The sequence below is a fragment of the Pinus tabuliformis genome, chromosome 9 (assembly GCF_031772625.1).
Source record: "Pinus tabuliformis cultivar Carrire ecotype Pingquan chromosome 9, CPIR1, whole genome shotgun sequence".
In the NCBI taxonomy this organism is placed as follows: domain Eukaryota; kingdom Viridiplantae; phylum Streptophyta; class Pinopsida; order Pinales; family Pinaceae; genus Pinus; species Pinus tabuliformis.
This window is the reverse complement of record NC_142307.1, coordinates 1837237015-1837252417: the sequence shown is the minus strand read 5'-3', so window position 1 is coordinate 1837252417 and position 15403 is coordinate 1837237015. Positions and strand designations below refer to the sequence as shown.

The 15403-nt window shown below is 38.5% G+C and overlaps 1 protein-coding gene across 1 annotated transcript in view; it reads right to left on the bottom strand.

The window, feature by feature from the left end:
* LOC149156142 (CASP-like protein 5B1) overlaps positions 1-14527 on the bottom strand; it is a 38874-nt gene extending 24347 nt beyond the window's left edge. The window contains exon 1 of the mRNA XM_089437938.1: positions 14039-14527. Coding sequence (XP_089294064.1) covers positions 14039-14262 — 224 coding nt within the window. The 5' untranslated portion in view covers positions 14263-14527. The remainder of the gene's footprint in view (positions 1-14038) is intronic.
* Between the last annotated feature and the right edge of the window lie 876 nt (positions 14528-15403).

Below are 15403 nucleotides of genomic sequence, written 5' to 3'. Positions count from 1 at the left end.
AGAAACTTATCTCATCTCATCTTGTCTCATAGAAGAAGAATAATCCACAACCGATGATAGGGGAGATCGATTTACCACAACCAAGTCCATGGTAGTCATAAATGATCTTGGTAAAGATCATCCAAACACTATGGATCTCCAGGTCAAGTTCCATGACCTCATCTCAGCTGAACAACGATGTCTCAATCCATAGAAGAAGAAGAATGATCTAAGCTGACAATAGGGGAGATCAATCTACCACAACCAAGTCCATGGCAGTCATAAATGACCTTGGTAGAGATCACATGCACCCTATGTCCACTGACTAATCCTCACCCAACTTGATCCTCAGTAATCAAGTGGTAGAACACCTACATCCAATACTTAGGGGAGATCAATTTACCACAACCAAGTCCATGGCAGGCGCGTCCGACCTTGGTAAAGATCACACACCTGAATCTCCTCTCCCATGTGGCCAAGATGGGAGACAATATCGACAAGCTTAACCAAGTCCATGACCCCTTTACAAGGGTGACTTGTGGTTAGGATGCATACTAGGGTATGTACTCAACCAAGTCCATGGCTTTAAGGAGTACCATCTATTGAAGGAAATGTAACTAGGTTCGATCTTCATAAATGTACTTTGGATATTTTTATTTATTCAAGAAAAGAAATATTATTTTTATAATATATGTCAATGAGTTTCTTGCTCATCGAAATAGGTCTAGCACAAGTTAAAGTGCTATAGGTGAGTCAAATAGTCAAAAGAAAATGTAGAAGACCTTAAGGACATGTTGCATCATGTATATGTTTGTATAAAGTCAAAGAATACTCCTCCAAGCAAAGTCAAGTCTCCTCCAAAGCAAAGGCACCATCAATGAGTCTCCTCCAAGCATGTGACACCACCAAAGAAGCCATCCGAAGTACACATAGCAAGTCGGCCTACATACAGTCTTCAAGTCAGCCTAAAAGGAGGGACAATCCTCTATATATAGAGGTTGTCCACTCCATTACAACGTAAACCAAGTAGCTCTGAAATCTGCGAAGAAAAGAGGCTAGAGAAAGGGTAACGAAGGATGAAGACGAAATCTCCTAGTGCAGTGAAGAAAGGAGGAGAAAAGCCGAAGTGAAAAGGACTGTTTCTAGGGCTAGAAACAGTCACACGTGTGAAGAAAGGGTGGTCAAGTCTGCGAGTATGACTTCAGGTACAAACAGTCCATAAACTAGTGTTGTTTGGGTTTGAAACTAGGCCTACAAGGCCTCTCAAGTCAAGCGAAGAAGCCTATCTCTCTAGCGAAGGAAAAGGACCCTAATTCTCTAGGGTACCTCTCACATGTGCGAGAATTAGGGCTGCAGTGCTGTCACACTAAGCCTACCACTATACATCAAGAAGGAACTCGGATGATCAAGAGAAGGAATGAGTACCCTTAGGTGAAGAATATAACTAAGTAAAAGTATCTCTTCTAGAAGATCTACTAACAGTGGAAGGAAGAACGGAGTGTCGGAAGAAGGAAGAAGTGTCAGGGAACGAAGTGCCAGAAGGAGGTGGACAAAGTGCCAGGGAAACATAGTGTAGAGAAAAGGAAGGACTTCACCTGTGCTTGGAGGTCTTCTAGTCAAGGGTTTAGGGTTTGGCATTGATCATGAAAGAAGCTTCAATAAGAGAAAACTTACCTAAGGGTTTTCCTCTCAAGAGAAGAGAGGTTTTGGCTCTGGCAGAGAGCCAACATCTTGTGTTCTAGTTTTATGTGTTGATAGCAGTTTGATGAAGCACACACATGCATTAATAAGAAAAGAAGAAGATTAAGCTAACAAAGACAAATTGTAAAAAGACTTCACAAATTGTTATCTAGTCACGAAGAATCACTCTACACCTAATTGCCCTAGATTCTTCAACACCATCACCCAGGAGTCTAGATGCTCAACCCCCTTCATAAATTCCATGGCTAGTCATAAAGATGGGGGAAGGCATATGCTCAGTGTTCTCCATCAACCATGATCCCTCTCGAGGAGGGAGAGGCTTGCTGCACATCTCCCTTCACCAAGTCCGTGACTAGTCATAAAGATGGAGGATAACATATGCTTAGTGTTTTCAATCAGCAGTGTTCCCTCTTAGCGAAGAATACATTCTCCTACACTCCAAGCTACTCTCTGAAGAATATGAACTTTGCTTTCGACAAAGGCTTGGAGAGATTACTAGGAGACCTGCTTTCATCTCTCCAAGCCTTTGCCACCCCACCCCCTTCCATTCAATTACCTACTTTCAATTCTGAGTCACAATGGTTAAACCATTTGCCCAAGGCATGTTTCCCATGGGGAGGCCATAGGTCCCATGGCTTCTCTCCATAGTTCCCCACTCAACTCAAGGAGGGTTTTGGAATTATTGGTCTATTATGCACAAGTGGTTATGGCCTATTCATATATATCATTACCTACCTGTAGTTATGGCTAAGACCATATTTGAATTCTTTTATTGTATTACTATTTATGGTTAAAGCCAGCCTAGTCACACTTGATATGTAGGCTCAATAGCACTATTTGGGTTTGTGCTCTTGTTTTGTGGTCCCATAACACCCTCTTCAAAGGATGCCTCACTTGAATTGTGTGTAAATACACAACTCAAGCTCTCATTTGTATTGTCTCATCCTATGATATCTTGATCTCTCTTATAAAGTGTTTCATGCCTAAGGGAACCTATATCTTTGGTGTTCTCTTGTGCTTGGCATTTCTTTATTTTGCATGTACTTGTGCATTTCTTGCATAGTGCACTTTTACATGGGCATATTTTTCTCTCTAATGATAACCCTCTACGGTATTTGTGAATAAATTACTACACAATTTGGGTTTTCTTTGGTTCCATTCAATTATCTGCTTTCATTTGTGAATCTCAACAGTTGAACCATTTTCCCAGGCCACGTTGCCCATGGGGAGGTCACAGGTCACAGGTTCAGATATGGTCAAGTCCATTGGAGTTACCAGCCACTATTGTGGCTGGTAGTATCCAGATATCCCTGGGAAGAAGGGGATCCTGTGAGGTTTTCCTTGCGAAAAGGTATTAACCACTAAACATAAATTCCTTTCCTAGAAGAGTCAAATCTGCCCTTCTCAACACTGTTACCTGTGAATAGATTTTGTTTCTTTCTGTAATAACCAATGCCTCAAATATTAGCTGTCATTATCATTAATGATTTTGGAGATGAGATAATGCTTCCAAGTTCCAATACAAAAAAAATCATCCATACATAAAAAAATGTGCAAGTGATAAATAAAATTCACTATTTTCCACTATTATATTTCCAGAAATTGGGATTGCAACAGAGATATTTTCTTCAAACTGATCAGTGTATCACTGATAGCCTAAAGGGGTTAGGTTGTTTGATCTTGGGGCAATGAAATGATAATTGAAGGTAACTCATTGGGTAGCCATCTGTTTGTGTAGTCCTATCATGAGATTTTTAAAAAAATTATTCTTTTAAGTTGGTCTAATAGTGACATCAGATTTAGAATGTCCATTTCTTGAACTGGAGAGTAGATTTCTTTTCCATTTTACAAAATGTAAAAGGATTTTGAAAAGTCATCATGTCCACATATGCTAATTGAATGCCCTTAATTCTCTTTTATATCTTTCCCGGATCAAGGATTCTCCAAAAGTGAACATACTCCCAGTAAATAGACATTTCACTGTTCAGGGATATAACATAATAGCATTGAGTGGTTATGAAACAATATGCTGTGTTGAGTTAGAACAGTGGAAAAGAATTTATATATACAGTGATAGACGCTTTCCTTGGCATTCCCTTGATGATATGATTTATATATAGCATATACATAATTTGAAATCCACAATAAATCAACCAGCTAGAATCTTCTATGCAGCTAGAAAAATCGGAAAGAAAAGCAACCCAAGCTTCAATTATTTGCAAGGTTGTCTCATTAAAATAGAGAAAATCATGCCAACCAATTTTTATAAAGAAAATTGATTGGTGGTCAATAGTCTATCAACCATAAAAACCACAGTTAGATTAAATTAAAGATCAATTCAATCCTAATGGCCTGTGCAACATCAATAAATGTCAATGGGAGTAGATAGAATGTAAACGTACTCTCTGCTCTAATGACAAAGTATTGCCATGAGGTTGTTAGAAATTGCATTCTCCATATTTATGCGAAGATTTCTGCCTGTGTCATTCCTGCAGAATTTGTGGATATGTACTGTGATCTGTGGGTGATCACAGCACCCACAGATAGGTCTCACAGATGGGCTATTTGTAGCATCCATAAAGAGGATTTGCAGATAGATTGAAGATCTGCAAGGAAGTCCAAATGGATCCACACCAGATGATATCAGCGGGGGTATCCATGGAAAAGGATTGTCGCTTGAGACTTAGGAGTTTGTGGATACATTGATGCAGATACAGATACATTTGCATATGCAGCTCTGTATCTTCCCAGAATACTTCTGGTGATGAGATTGGAAGCCTGTAGATATCACTAGAACAAGGGAGCTAAAGAGATATACCAGTTTGAGTGGTTTAGTTATCAATTCGTTCAGTTACCTGAATGATTGTGACTCTTATGCCATATGAAAGTGAATGGCTAGTTGGAATTGCTCTTGTAGTGTGACTGCAAATGAAACGTGGATGGATGTAAGGATGTAGGCAGATAGTAAGAGATGGGGGATTCTGTGATACTGGGATGTCCATCATGGGCAGATGATATTCTTTGTACCTACTTCTCCTGTAATAGAACATATCTCTTTTATCCTCCATATCTGCATTTGTTGAAGTTCATATGATCAAGTGATTATTTCATTTGTTGTTTAATTCTATCTGTTTGTTGCATGCTATTGAAAATTGGCAGCTCAGGGATGAATTTCCTTAAATAAAATCTCATTTCTACCAGTTTTGGAGTGACTTTCTAAAAATAGAAAATCATGTCTAGCATCCCAAGTATGACTTTCCAAAAGTATTAAACCACCTGCATCAATTGGTAATCAAGTATTGTTGATGGAAAATCACTTAACTTATCATTAATCTTAATAGTTCAATCTCGACTTAATCATCAATATTATTATTATTTATCCTTTACGATATTATGATATTATTATTAAAAAGAATTACAAGTCACCTTACCTTCATCACCTCAATCACTTCGCACCTCTCTCCTTGATGTCTCACATAGCACTATGTAACTCTCTCTCTCTTAATGATACGTTACACTCTCTCTTACGCACTCATTAAAGACATGGCATATTCCTCTTACACTCATTAAAGGCGTGTCATAAAATATTCCTCTTACGCTATCTTTAATGCATATGTTACACTCTCCTTAACTAAGGCATGTGTACCTCTCCTTAATGGCATAAGTTACTAAGGCACGCGTACCTCTCCTTAATGGCATAAGTTACTAAGGCATGTATTTCTCTTCTTAATGGCATGAGTTACACTCCCCTAAATGACATATGTTACTCTTTCTCAAGGCATGCATATTGCTCCTCTTTTGTGACAAGAATTCATTGTTCGTCCTATATATGTATCTCATATCATCTCATCTTCTTACTACTTGTGCATTGTGTTGAATTTCCATGATTTTGGGTCTAGGATAGAATCTTAAAATCTCTGACGCTACCAAACCAAAAATCTAAACGATACTACTTTGCACAGCAAAATATAAACCAGTGTGGAAAAAGTCGGCAAAAATCGGGATTAAATCGCCAAAATCCATTTTTTTGGGTTGGCCGATTAAATCGGCTGATTTTTTGCCAACTTTTTCACTGAGAAAAAATCAGGATTAATTCGTAAAAGTCCTGATTTAATCGAGAGTCGACCCAAAAAGTCATCGAAACTTCCCAAGGCATGGATAAGAGGCGGAAAAGGCAAAAAACCCATCATTTTTCATTGTTTTTGCTGCCATTCGTCCCTGTGGAGAGAGGAGGTGTTTTCCATTTCCCAAAAGGAGGAGATTTGCTAGTTTTGTGGTGGGGATTTGGAGATTTGTCCACTGCTCAACGTGAGAGATTCAAAGTGTCGATTTTTTGCTACCAAGTATGTATTTTAATTTCTCTCTTAGTCCTTGGTCCACAAATGGCTTCTTAAATATTTCTATAGATCTATTAGTTTGTTTTTATCCTATTTTTGCTTAGAATTTAGAATCTAGATTGAATCAAAACTTCAACTTTCAAGAATCAAATGACAAAAATTCAAACCCTTGTTTAGTGAATCTAAGTGTGTTCAAGTGAGTGAGAAGAGGCATTTAAAATTTAAAATCAACAATTACATTTGTGTTTGCTTCTTATGTGATGGGCAATTTTTTATTTTTTTCAATTTTTTTTTGTGCCCAGGTTCAAATTCAAGTTCAAAGTTTCAAACAAAATGCCAAGGCTTTTGGACCCTATGTGGGAATATGGTGAACCTGATACTATACCCGAATCTAGGGGGTCAATAGAATGTATTTGACTTGCAAGTTGTGTGGCAAGCATATGTCAGGGGGTGTCAACAGATTAAAATTCCATTTGGGGCAAATTTCGGGGCAAAATGTAGACCTTTTCCTAGATCCATTTCCAAAAATCATCCAGCAAGCCATTAAATCATTGATAGATAAAGAGGAGGGAAAAGACATCGTGGCAGCACTAAAAATACAACTTGTAGGGGCCTCAAGAGTGGGGGGAAGTGAGAGTGGTTCTTCAACATCACCTTCCACACCCACATGTCCCAACCCCTCAGCTTTCTCAACTTTTTTTGTTCCTAGAACCACACCTGGTGCACAACCTGGCATCAAATCGACACTTAAAAAAAAGGAAAAGGCAGAAGCTAATAGGTTGGTCAGTAAGTGTCTTCTATGGAGTGATGTTCCTTTCAACATTGCCAAGACAAACCCATTCTACCAACCTATGTTTGATGTTGTTGTTGTCGTTGGCCCGGGGTACAAAGCCCCTACCTTTGCAAAGTTGAGAGGGCCTCTTCTTCAAGATGAAAAGATTGATTGCACTGCTAGATTGGAGAAGTTTAGGGCATCATGGGAACACACTGGATGCATAGTCATGTCAGATGGTTGGACTGGCATGAAGGGTAGGACCCTTCTTAACTTCTTGGTTAGTTGTCCCAAGGGGACAATGTTTATGAAATATGTTGATGCATCTACACACATTAAAGATGCATGTTTATTATGTGAGTTGTTGGACATCTTCATTTAGGAAGTAGGCCCACGAAATGTTGTCCAAGTCATAATGGACAACGCTGCAAATTATGTTACAGCTGGCAAGTTTCGTATAGAGAGGTATCCTAACTTGTTTTGGACACCTTGTGTTGCTCATTGTATTGACTTGATGTTGGAGGATATAGGTAAGATTCCTCTTGTGATGGATATTGTTGAACCATCCAGGAGCATAACAAAATTATATATAATCATGCATTTGTGCTTAACTTGATGAGAAGATTAACCAACAACAAAGAGTTGGTGCGTCCTTCCATTACACGATTTGCCACTACTTTTATATCTCTTTAGTCTCTGTTGAATTCTGCGTCGGATGTGAAGAGCATGTTTCTTTCACAAGATTAGCGTGCTTTGTCTAGTTTCATATGAAAACTAGTTTCATATGATCAGAGCTTTTGGGCAGGAGTAGAGGAGGTGTATGCCATTTCAGAACCTTTGGTAAGGGTTCTTCGGTTGGTTGATGGAGAGAAGCCTGCAATATGCTACTTGTATGAGGGCATGGATAGGGCCAAAGAAGCCATTCATGCCTATTATGAAGACAAGGGAGACAAGGGGTTAGAGAAACAACAAGTCATATGGAGAGTGATTGATGAGCGATGGAACAATTCCCTCCATCGTCCCATTCATGGTGTAAGTATCTACCTCAACCCCACATTTTCTTACTCTTGGGGTTTCAGATTTGATGTCATGGTGATGGATGGATACTTCACTTGTGTTGAGAGGATGGTGGCATCTGAGTAAGAACGTGAAGATATTTCTAAAGAAATGGAGATATATAGGATGGCAGGTGGCACATTTGGTTTTACCATGGCTATTAAGAATAGGATGACCAAAATGTCAGGTAAGCTTCAATTTGTTTCAAGTTTAGAATTTCAATGTTTTAACCTTTTTTTTATGTTTCTCATTTTTCTTTTAACTTGTAGATGCTTGGTGGACAAGCTATGGTGGAAAAGTACCCCATCTCCAAAAACTTGCCATTCGAATGCTCAGTCAAATATGCAGTTCCTCTAGGTGTGAGCGCAACTGGAGTGTATTTGACAAAATACACAACAAAAAGCGCAACAGGTAACAAAAATTCAATTTAAATTTTTGAATTCATTTGATTATTTTTAATATTTAAATTTTCTAAGTACTAATTTACAATCTATGACCCTAATACAGATTGGAGTCCCAACGCCTCAATGACATGGTCTATGTCTACTACAATCTTTGATTGTGGGTGAGACAACTTCAGAAAAATCCTGATGTGGAAGCCATCTCATTGGACAATATTGATACCACTGCTGCATGGAGGGTCGAGACTAAGAGGCCGACCATGGACTCGATCCCTAATTGGTTAGATGTGGATCCAGAGGCACTAGCGACAGAGGAGGTAGCAGTTGTAGGGGAGGGAGAGCCAGAGGTAGAGGAGGAGGAGCAGCCTCAGGGTCAGGAGGCAGAGCAGGAGGAGGATGATGAGGAGGAGGTGACACCATCTAGGATGGGAAGCAGCAGCAGAGGACAAAGGCCACCTCTTTTATTGGCTTCTAGAGGATGACTGAGTCCATTTGTATCCCCAAGGGCAGGGCCTTCTTCCTCTAGAGGAAAAGGCAAAGCCATTCCCTATTCCCGTAAAAGGGGCAGAGGATCTCAGTGACTGATTACTTTATGACATGTAGATGACTCATGATATACATTTATTATATTTTTTGTTGATATTTTGACTCTTGAGAGTTGAGACTGAGACAGGACTCAAGATTCAAGACTTGATTCACTATTTTGATATGTGATGTAGCACTAGACTTCATATACATATTATATATTAGATTTCTTTACATGTTTATGTGGAAATGCATTTATTTGATGTTGTGGATACTTTAGATGCTATTTTTGTTTTTAAAGATGAATATTTTTTTAGTTTTTTTTAATTTTGCCGACTTTTTCAAAAAACTCCAGACTTTAAAGAGTTTTTCAATTTTTGGACCCTTGGCAATTTAATCCCGATTTCGACTTTTTCCACATTGATATAAACAATAGTAAATCACACATGCACAGAATATAGACAACTTTTTACATTTTTCAACCCAACTTCGTTATATTAAACAACATATAATACAATAGTCTAGGGCTCCTGTACCAAGGATAATGGCCCTCATACATCCACTAGTGCAAGAATACAAACTAGGGCTTGGTGTCGGTCCATCGACAACCAATCTACCCTCAACAAGATACTCTTACGGTTTACCGTCTAGCTGATGTAGTTGACTCTCTCAGCTCCTCTCGGTCGTACACTGTACCTGCCCAGTCCTTCGACTCCCGATCTGCAACACTGCCTCTATCAACAATCCAAGTCCATCTGACCAATGAACCTCGACTATCCAATCTGCTCACTAGTTCTGCCTTAGTCCATCAAGGGCACAACACATCGAGAATCCTGTCAGGTTGTTCACAGCTCCACTTGTGAACAACTCTCAACTGCCCACTGCTGCTCCTCAGCTACTCAGGGACTTCAACCCACTATGGTCTTCCTGCACTGCTCCAATGAAGAACAACATAGGAGATGGAGGGATGTCACCTATCACTACAAGATGCCCATCTCCCACAATGAACACAAGCTAAGAGGACTGCCCATCATCTGTTGTAGAAGTCCTTATCCACACACAAGTCTAGGGCCACTCAAACTGTACTGGCTGATCAGACCCTTGAGCTCCAACAACTGCCACTCTAGCAAACATCTAGGTCCATGAAGATGGTGCACATCGGGCTCCAACTTGCGCACTATCACGCTCTCCTCCAGCGAACCATAAATGCCCACTCCACATCAACACTTGGTCCTCTCTCACACTGCCCTCCAACATTCCATGAGTGACCAAGTCTGTTGTAGCATCTGCTCCTAGTTAGGGCATCCAACACATAGGAAACCCCTCCACATGGCTACTAACAGACTTCTCCAATGGTCCTCTCCTAGGACACCTATTACTCCACTACGAGATCTACTCATAGTTGGCGTTTCTTAATACCCAACACAACCCCAACAAATGACTCCCACAAGCTACTATGTAACTGATCCAAAATTGACCCGAAACATGGATCCAACACCTACAAAAATGTATCACAATACATATCTTGGCTCACTGTTTGAGGTACGCTCCACCGCTGCAATCTAGGCCTGGTTAGGGCACAAAACATAGTCCTTTATCTAGCCTTAATTCTGCCCAGAATTGCACTTAAGGACTGTGGTTGCCCTTCCTTGAGGGGCCAAGGAGGTTTGTTGCAAGTCTGGGTTGTTCTAGCCCTCAAACAACCCTCGTCCCTCCTTCAAATCTCTGCGGTTGCTTCAGATTTGCCCTCACAGGCTTGCGGCAACCTAGTTTAGGGTTTGCCCACCCTCAAACGGCCCTCAAACAGTTCCAACGTCTACCCCTGTGCCTCGGCCTCCTTGTACAACAACTCGGTCACCTAAAAGAGGCCTCAAAACAACCTTCTTCTCCAACACAAGTCACCCTTCTTTGCTGCGGCCTAGACAGGAGTATCCTTCTCCTTCAACGAGCTCCCTTTTGTGATGTGTTTCACTTTTTGGATGTGTTCAAATGATCCTCACACACCTCATATTTATACACAAACATGAGGGCTACATGTGGTGTCAACAAGTCTAATTTGGACACAAGCCGACCTGCTCTTTTCTCCCAAATTAATCCACAACCACATATATTAACTTCAAAAATTCATAACTCCATTTCTACAACTCGGAATCAGATGATTTTCGTTGCGTCGGATTCATCTCGACGAGAGCTATCATCCTCATCCATCACATGTCAAAATGTGCTCATGGTTTTGGCCCAAATCACGATGGGTGCAAAACCTTGAGCTTGGCTTTCAAGCTCACAAGGCCACTTGTGAAGCTCCTTCCACCAAACCCTCAATCCTCTAGGCTTGGAGTACCTCCCAAGCTACAAAAAATCAACACATTGTGAAAGAAGAATTGGATCTTGAGAGAGAGAATTGAAGAGACTTGAAGAAGATTGTGAGAGAGAGACACTTGGAGAGTAAGCGCAGAACTTGGTGAGCTAAGGTTGATTCAGTTGAAGAGAAGGTTGATTCAGTGTTTGCATCTACTACTGCTAACAGTGATCTTCATGCTACAACTTGTTCAGATTTGGGTAAACTTACTCATTCTCTTGATCTCTCATTGTACTTTGTATCTCTACTGAACAATTGATATCTAATAGAAGAAGAATCTGGTTGGGTTTCCACCTTGTGGGTTTTGCCTTGGTCATTGAACCTAAATGCTCTGTGTCTCTTTTTGTTCTTGGCTGTCTTCAATTGTGCATTTGGTTTATGTTCTATCTACAATTGCTTAACTAATATTGTTGCAAAAATAAGTTTTTGGACTAAGTAATTGTTACAGCATAGAACATTAGAATTTCAACAGTTTGGTTTAGTTATCAATTCGTTCAGTTATGTGAATGACTGTGACACTTATGCCATATGAAAGTGAATGGCTAGTTGGAATTGTTCTAGTAGTGTGACTGCAAATGAAACGTGGATAGATATCAGCCTTAAGGATGTAGGCAGATAGTAAGAGATGGGGTATTCTGCGATACTGGGATGTCCATCATGGGCAGATGATGTTCTTTGTACCTACTTCTCCTGTAATAGAATGGATCTCTTTTATCCTCCATATCTGCATTTGTTGAAGTTCATATGATGAAGTGATTATTCCATTTGTCGTTTAATTCTATCTGTTTGTTGCATGATATCAAAGCATGTTTGCATCCTACTGTGTGTTGTTGACACTCACAGATTAAATTTTTTAACATAGTAGTAAGGCTAAGTGTTTTGATCCTGGACAACCCGGGAGTTTGATCTTGGGAAAGCTGAAAGTAATCCTAGGAGAGCCAATGACTACAATGGGAGATGTTGCAGCAAAAAAAATGAGAACGTTCCAAATATGTTTCCGAGCCATGCAGGAAGCATGGGGTGGAGAACAAGAGGAAAAAGGAACCCTCCATGGTTGTCATGTTTTTGCTGGTATTTTATACATAGGGCTCAAAATTAACAGCATGGATCGGTAGATATGTTATTATCAACTCAGAGGATTTTCTGACCCGGCGTTGCAAGTGTTCATAGGAGTTATGGAGAAGTTGCAAGTCAGGACACTTAAGTTTTCAGATCTTGAAGAAGGGGGATCTTGCAGATGGGGTTGATGGGTATGCACTAAGGTGATTCCAGAAGATGCGGTTGTCAAATATGGTGATTGTCAGGCCAAATATTGAAGTGGACATGAAACATCCTGGGAAGGGCTTCACGTGTATGTGCAAGAAGGGAATGAAATTCATTCAAATTAAATGAGTATCATATGGAGACTCGGTAGTGGTATCAAGACCACTTGGTAATGCAGAATAATTTTAAGGGGTAGAATGTTCAAATGTTGAACTGTGGTGTTGATATAGTTTGTGATGTAAATATTAGACAGGGGGAGTCTGTTAGAAAATTACAGTCCCAAAATTTGCTTGAAGATGTGTGTCTTAAGTCATTGTTGTGGGAGTTTGACAGGATTACAGAGTTTTGGCAGTATTATGGATTGATTTCAACCTGCAAACCAACGTTGCAGCAGCTGTGACGGTTGCCGCCTGCAGATAGTGGACTTGCAGATATATATTGCAGTCTGCAGATGATTGGAGCATCCACGGATAAGTCTTCCGGCCTGGTTAATTGTAACTCTGTAGCACCCATAAACAATCTTTGTGAAAGGATTGAAGACTGCAAGGTACTTTGTGGACCCACAGAGGTGTCTTGAGAAGGAGCGAAGACCTCAAAAGGAAGACCTGCAAACCTCAAAGGGGTCCGTCCACAAGTACCCACAACAGATCATGTTGGCAAGAACTCTGCAGAAGATGATTGCATCTTGTGGCTTAGGAGGCATGCGGCAGCTACCCTTGCAGTTGTAGATGTGACTGTGAAGAGCAAGATGCTTGCTGCGTGCAAAAGAATGCATGCCAAAGCTAGGAAGCTGAAGAAATGTAACAGTATCAGGAGTTCAGTCCCTAGGATGGTTACAACTCCGTGTTGTGGTTACAAATCTCGCAGTAATTCGTATGCTTTGTAACAATTAGCTACTTCGATTGATTCTGGTTTTCTAACTGTAAAATTAATGAGGCATAAAAATGTATTAAAGGAAGCGGGCAAATTGTGCGAGTCTTGAGGATGGGCTGAGACAAGGATGCCCCTTATGGGTGGTTTTGTATTCTTTCCACGATGCAGAGAGAATTAAGTTAATGAAATATTTTGTTCCCGTAAGTTTATTCATGCGATTGAAGGGCTGTTACTTTACAGTTTAAATTTTGTCTTTGTTGGTTGCATGGTATTGTATCATGTATTTGATATTGTTACTGTTTGTCGAACAGACTTTGAATTTTGCAAAGAGGTGATCTATTAGAATTTTCTGTTTTTCCTAAAAAAATTGTTAGATTGTTCTGAAACTCTGACGAATCACAATTCTGACATTACAGCAGAAATAGTTTACAAAAGTACCACCATTAGATTTAAAATTCACATAAATATGAACCAGCCTATTCTTTTGGTTATATTCTGCATATCATATAATTGGATTCTAGAATTAGGGTCAATTCCTACAAGATAATAGTCTATCTGCTACTAAAATAAGGTAATTTACTTTAATCCAGAGCCACTTTCAGAATAGGGTCCATTCTATTCTGAGTTCTCAGTATCTATTGACTTATCCTAACATAACTTCACAAAAGAATTTATGTCTGGGAATGTTTGTATAGCACTTTCAAGGCAAAATTCGCACACACTATACAATTGAAAAATATATCAAAACCAAGAATCCATACGAAGAAATTACCAGAAAGCTGTGAAGTTGATAAATTCATCACCAGTGACCATGATGACAACAGAAGCTGCAGCAAACAGGAACTGGCCAATGCGAAGAGCAAGGCCTCCAATGGTACCTGGCGTTCCAGGTAGATCTTTCATGGTGAATATCACAGGGCCTTCCTCTTCCTGTAAATCATGCTCATGTTCAGGGTGGCCTCCAATCTGATTGTCCACTGCGTGGCTTGCGTCCATCAATTCTCAATATTATTCTAAGTTACTGCCTCCTAAACTGCAAATTTCGTATGTCATACACTTCAATCATTAATTAATTATTGATTCACATTTCGATTTCGATTTCGATTTGCAGGGAACAAAATGCTTGCATCTCATAGTCAGAGCTCCCTTAATTCATCCAACTGATTAAATATTCTGATCTAATGTAATGTAATCCAAGTAAAAACACTTTACTCTTTCTGAGGCTAAAAACCAAATGCAACTTTTCAGCTGTTGAGCTTAGGTAGCACGTCACGGGTCCAATCAACTACCACAACTTCACTAACTTGGAATAATGGCAATTTGGTACATTTATTTAATGCTTAGAATCTACTTGTCATCTCAGAACATTTTTATTTTTAATATCCTAAGATTGAGGAGAATTTAGTTGCCAATTTAGTGTTATTAGTTATTATTATTTATAAATATAGGTTAATTTATTATTATAATTTCAGAAATACATATTTAAATATTTATAAGTTAGTTATTATTATTTATAAATATAGGTTAATTCATTATTATAATTTCAGAAATACATATTTAAATATTTATAAGTTTTGCAGTGTTCTTTTTTATAATCTAATTTAGTTCCAGTGTTTCATAGGTATTTTAGTTGAATTTATTTATATTTTTAAAAGTTTATTTTAGATAACATTATTATAATTTGAATAAAAATTTATTTTCAAATTCTCAAAAAAATAAACATGAAATAATTAATTATGATGATTAATTTTTATTAAAATTTATAGTTAAAATATATTTTTTTATTTGATTTTTTTTTAATCATAAATTTGCACAATTCCATTCCAACCATTTTTTATTTGACGTTATTTATATTTCCAAAAACTTATTTTAAATAATTAAATTCATGATCTTGATCAAATTTTATTCTACACTTTGAAAAAAAAATGAAATAATTAATCATAATCATTAACATTTACTAAAATTTATAATTAAAATTTAAAATGTATTTTTCAGTTTTTTTATTAATATTATCTATTATTTTACAAATATATTTATAATATAAAAATATTTTACTTAATTATTATAAAAAAAGAATGGTAATTCATAACTTTTCTATTAATTCTTAAACAAATTACAACGTGCAGAAAGTCTAAGG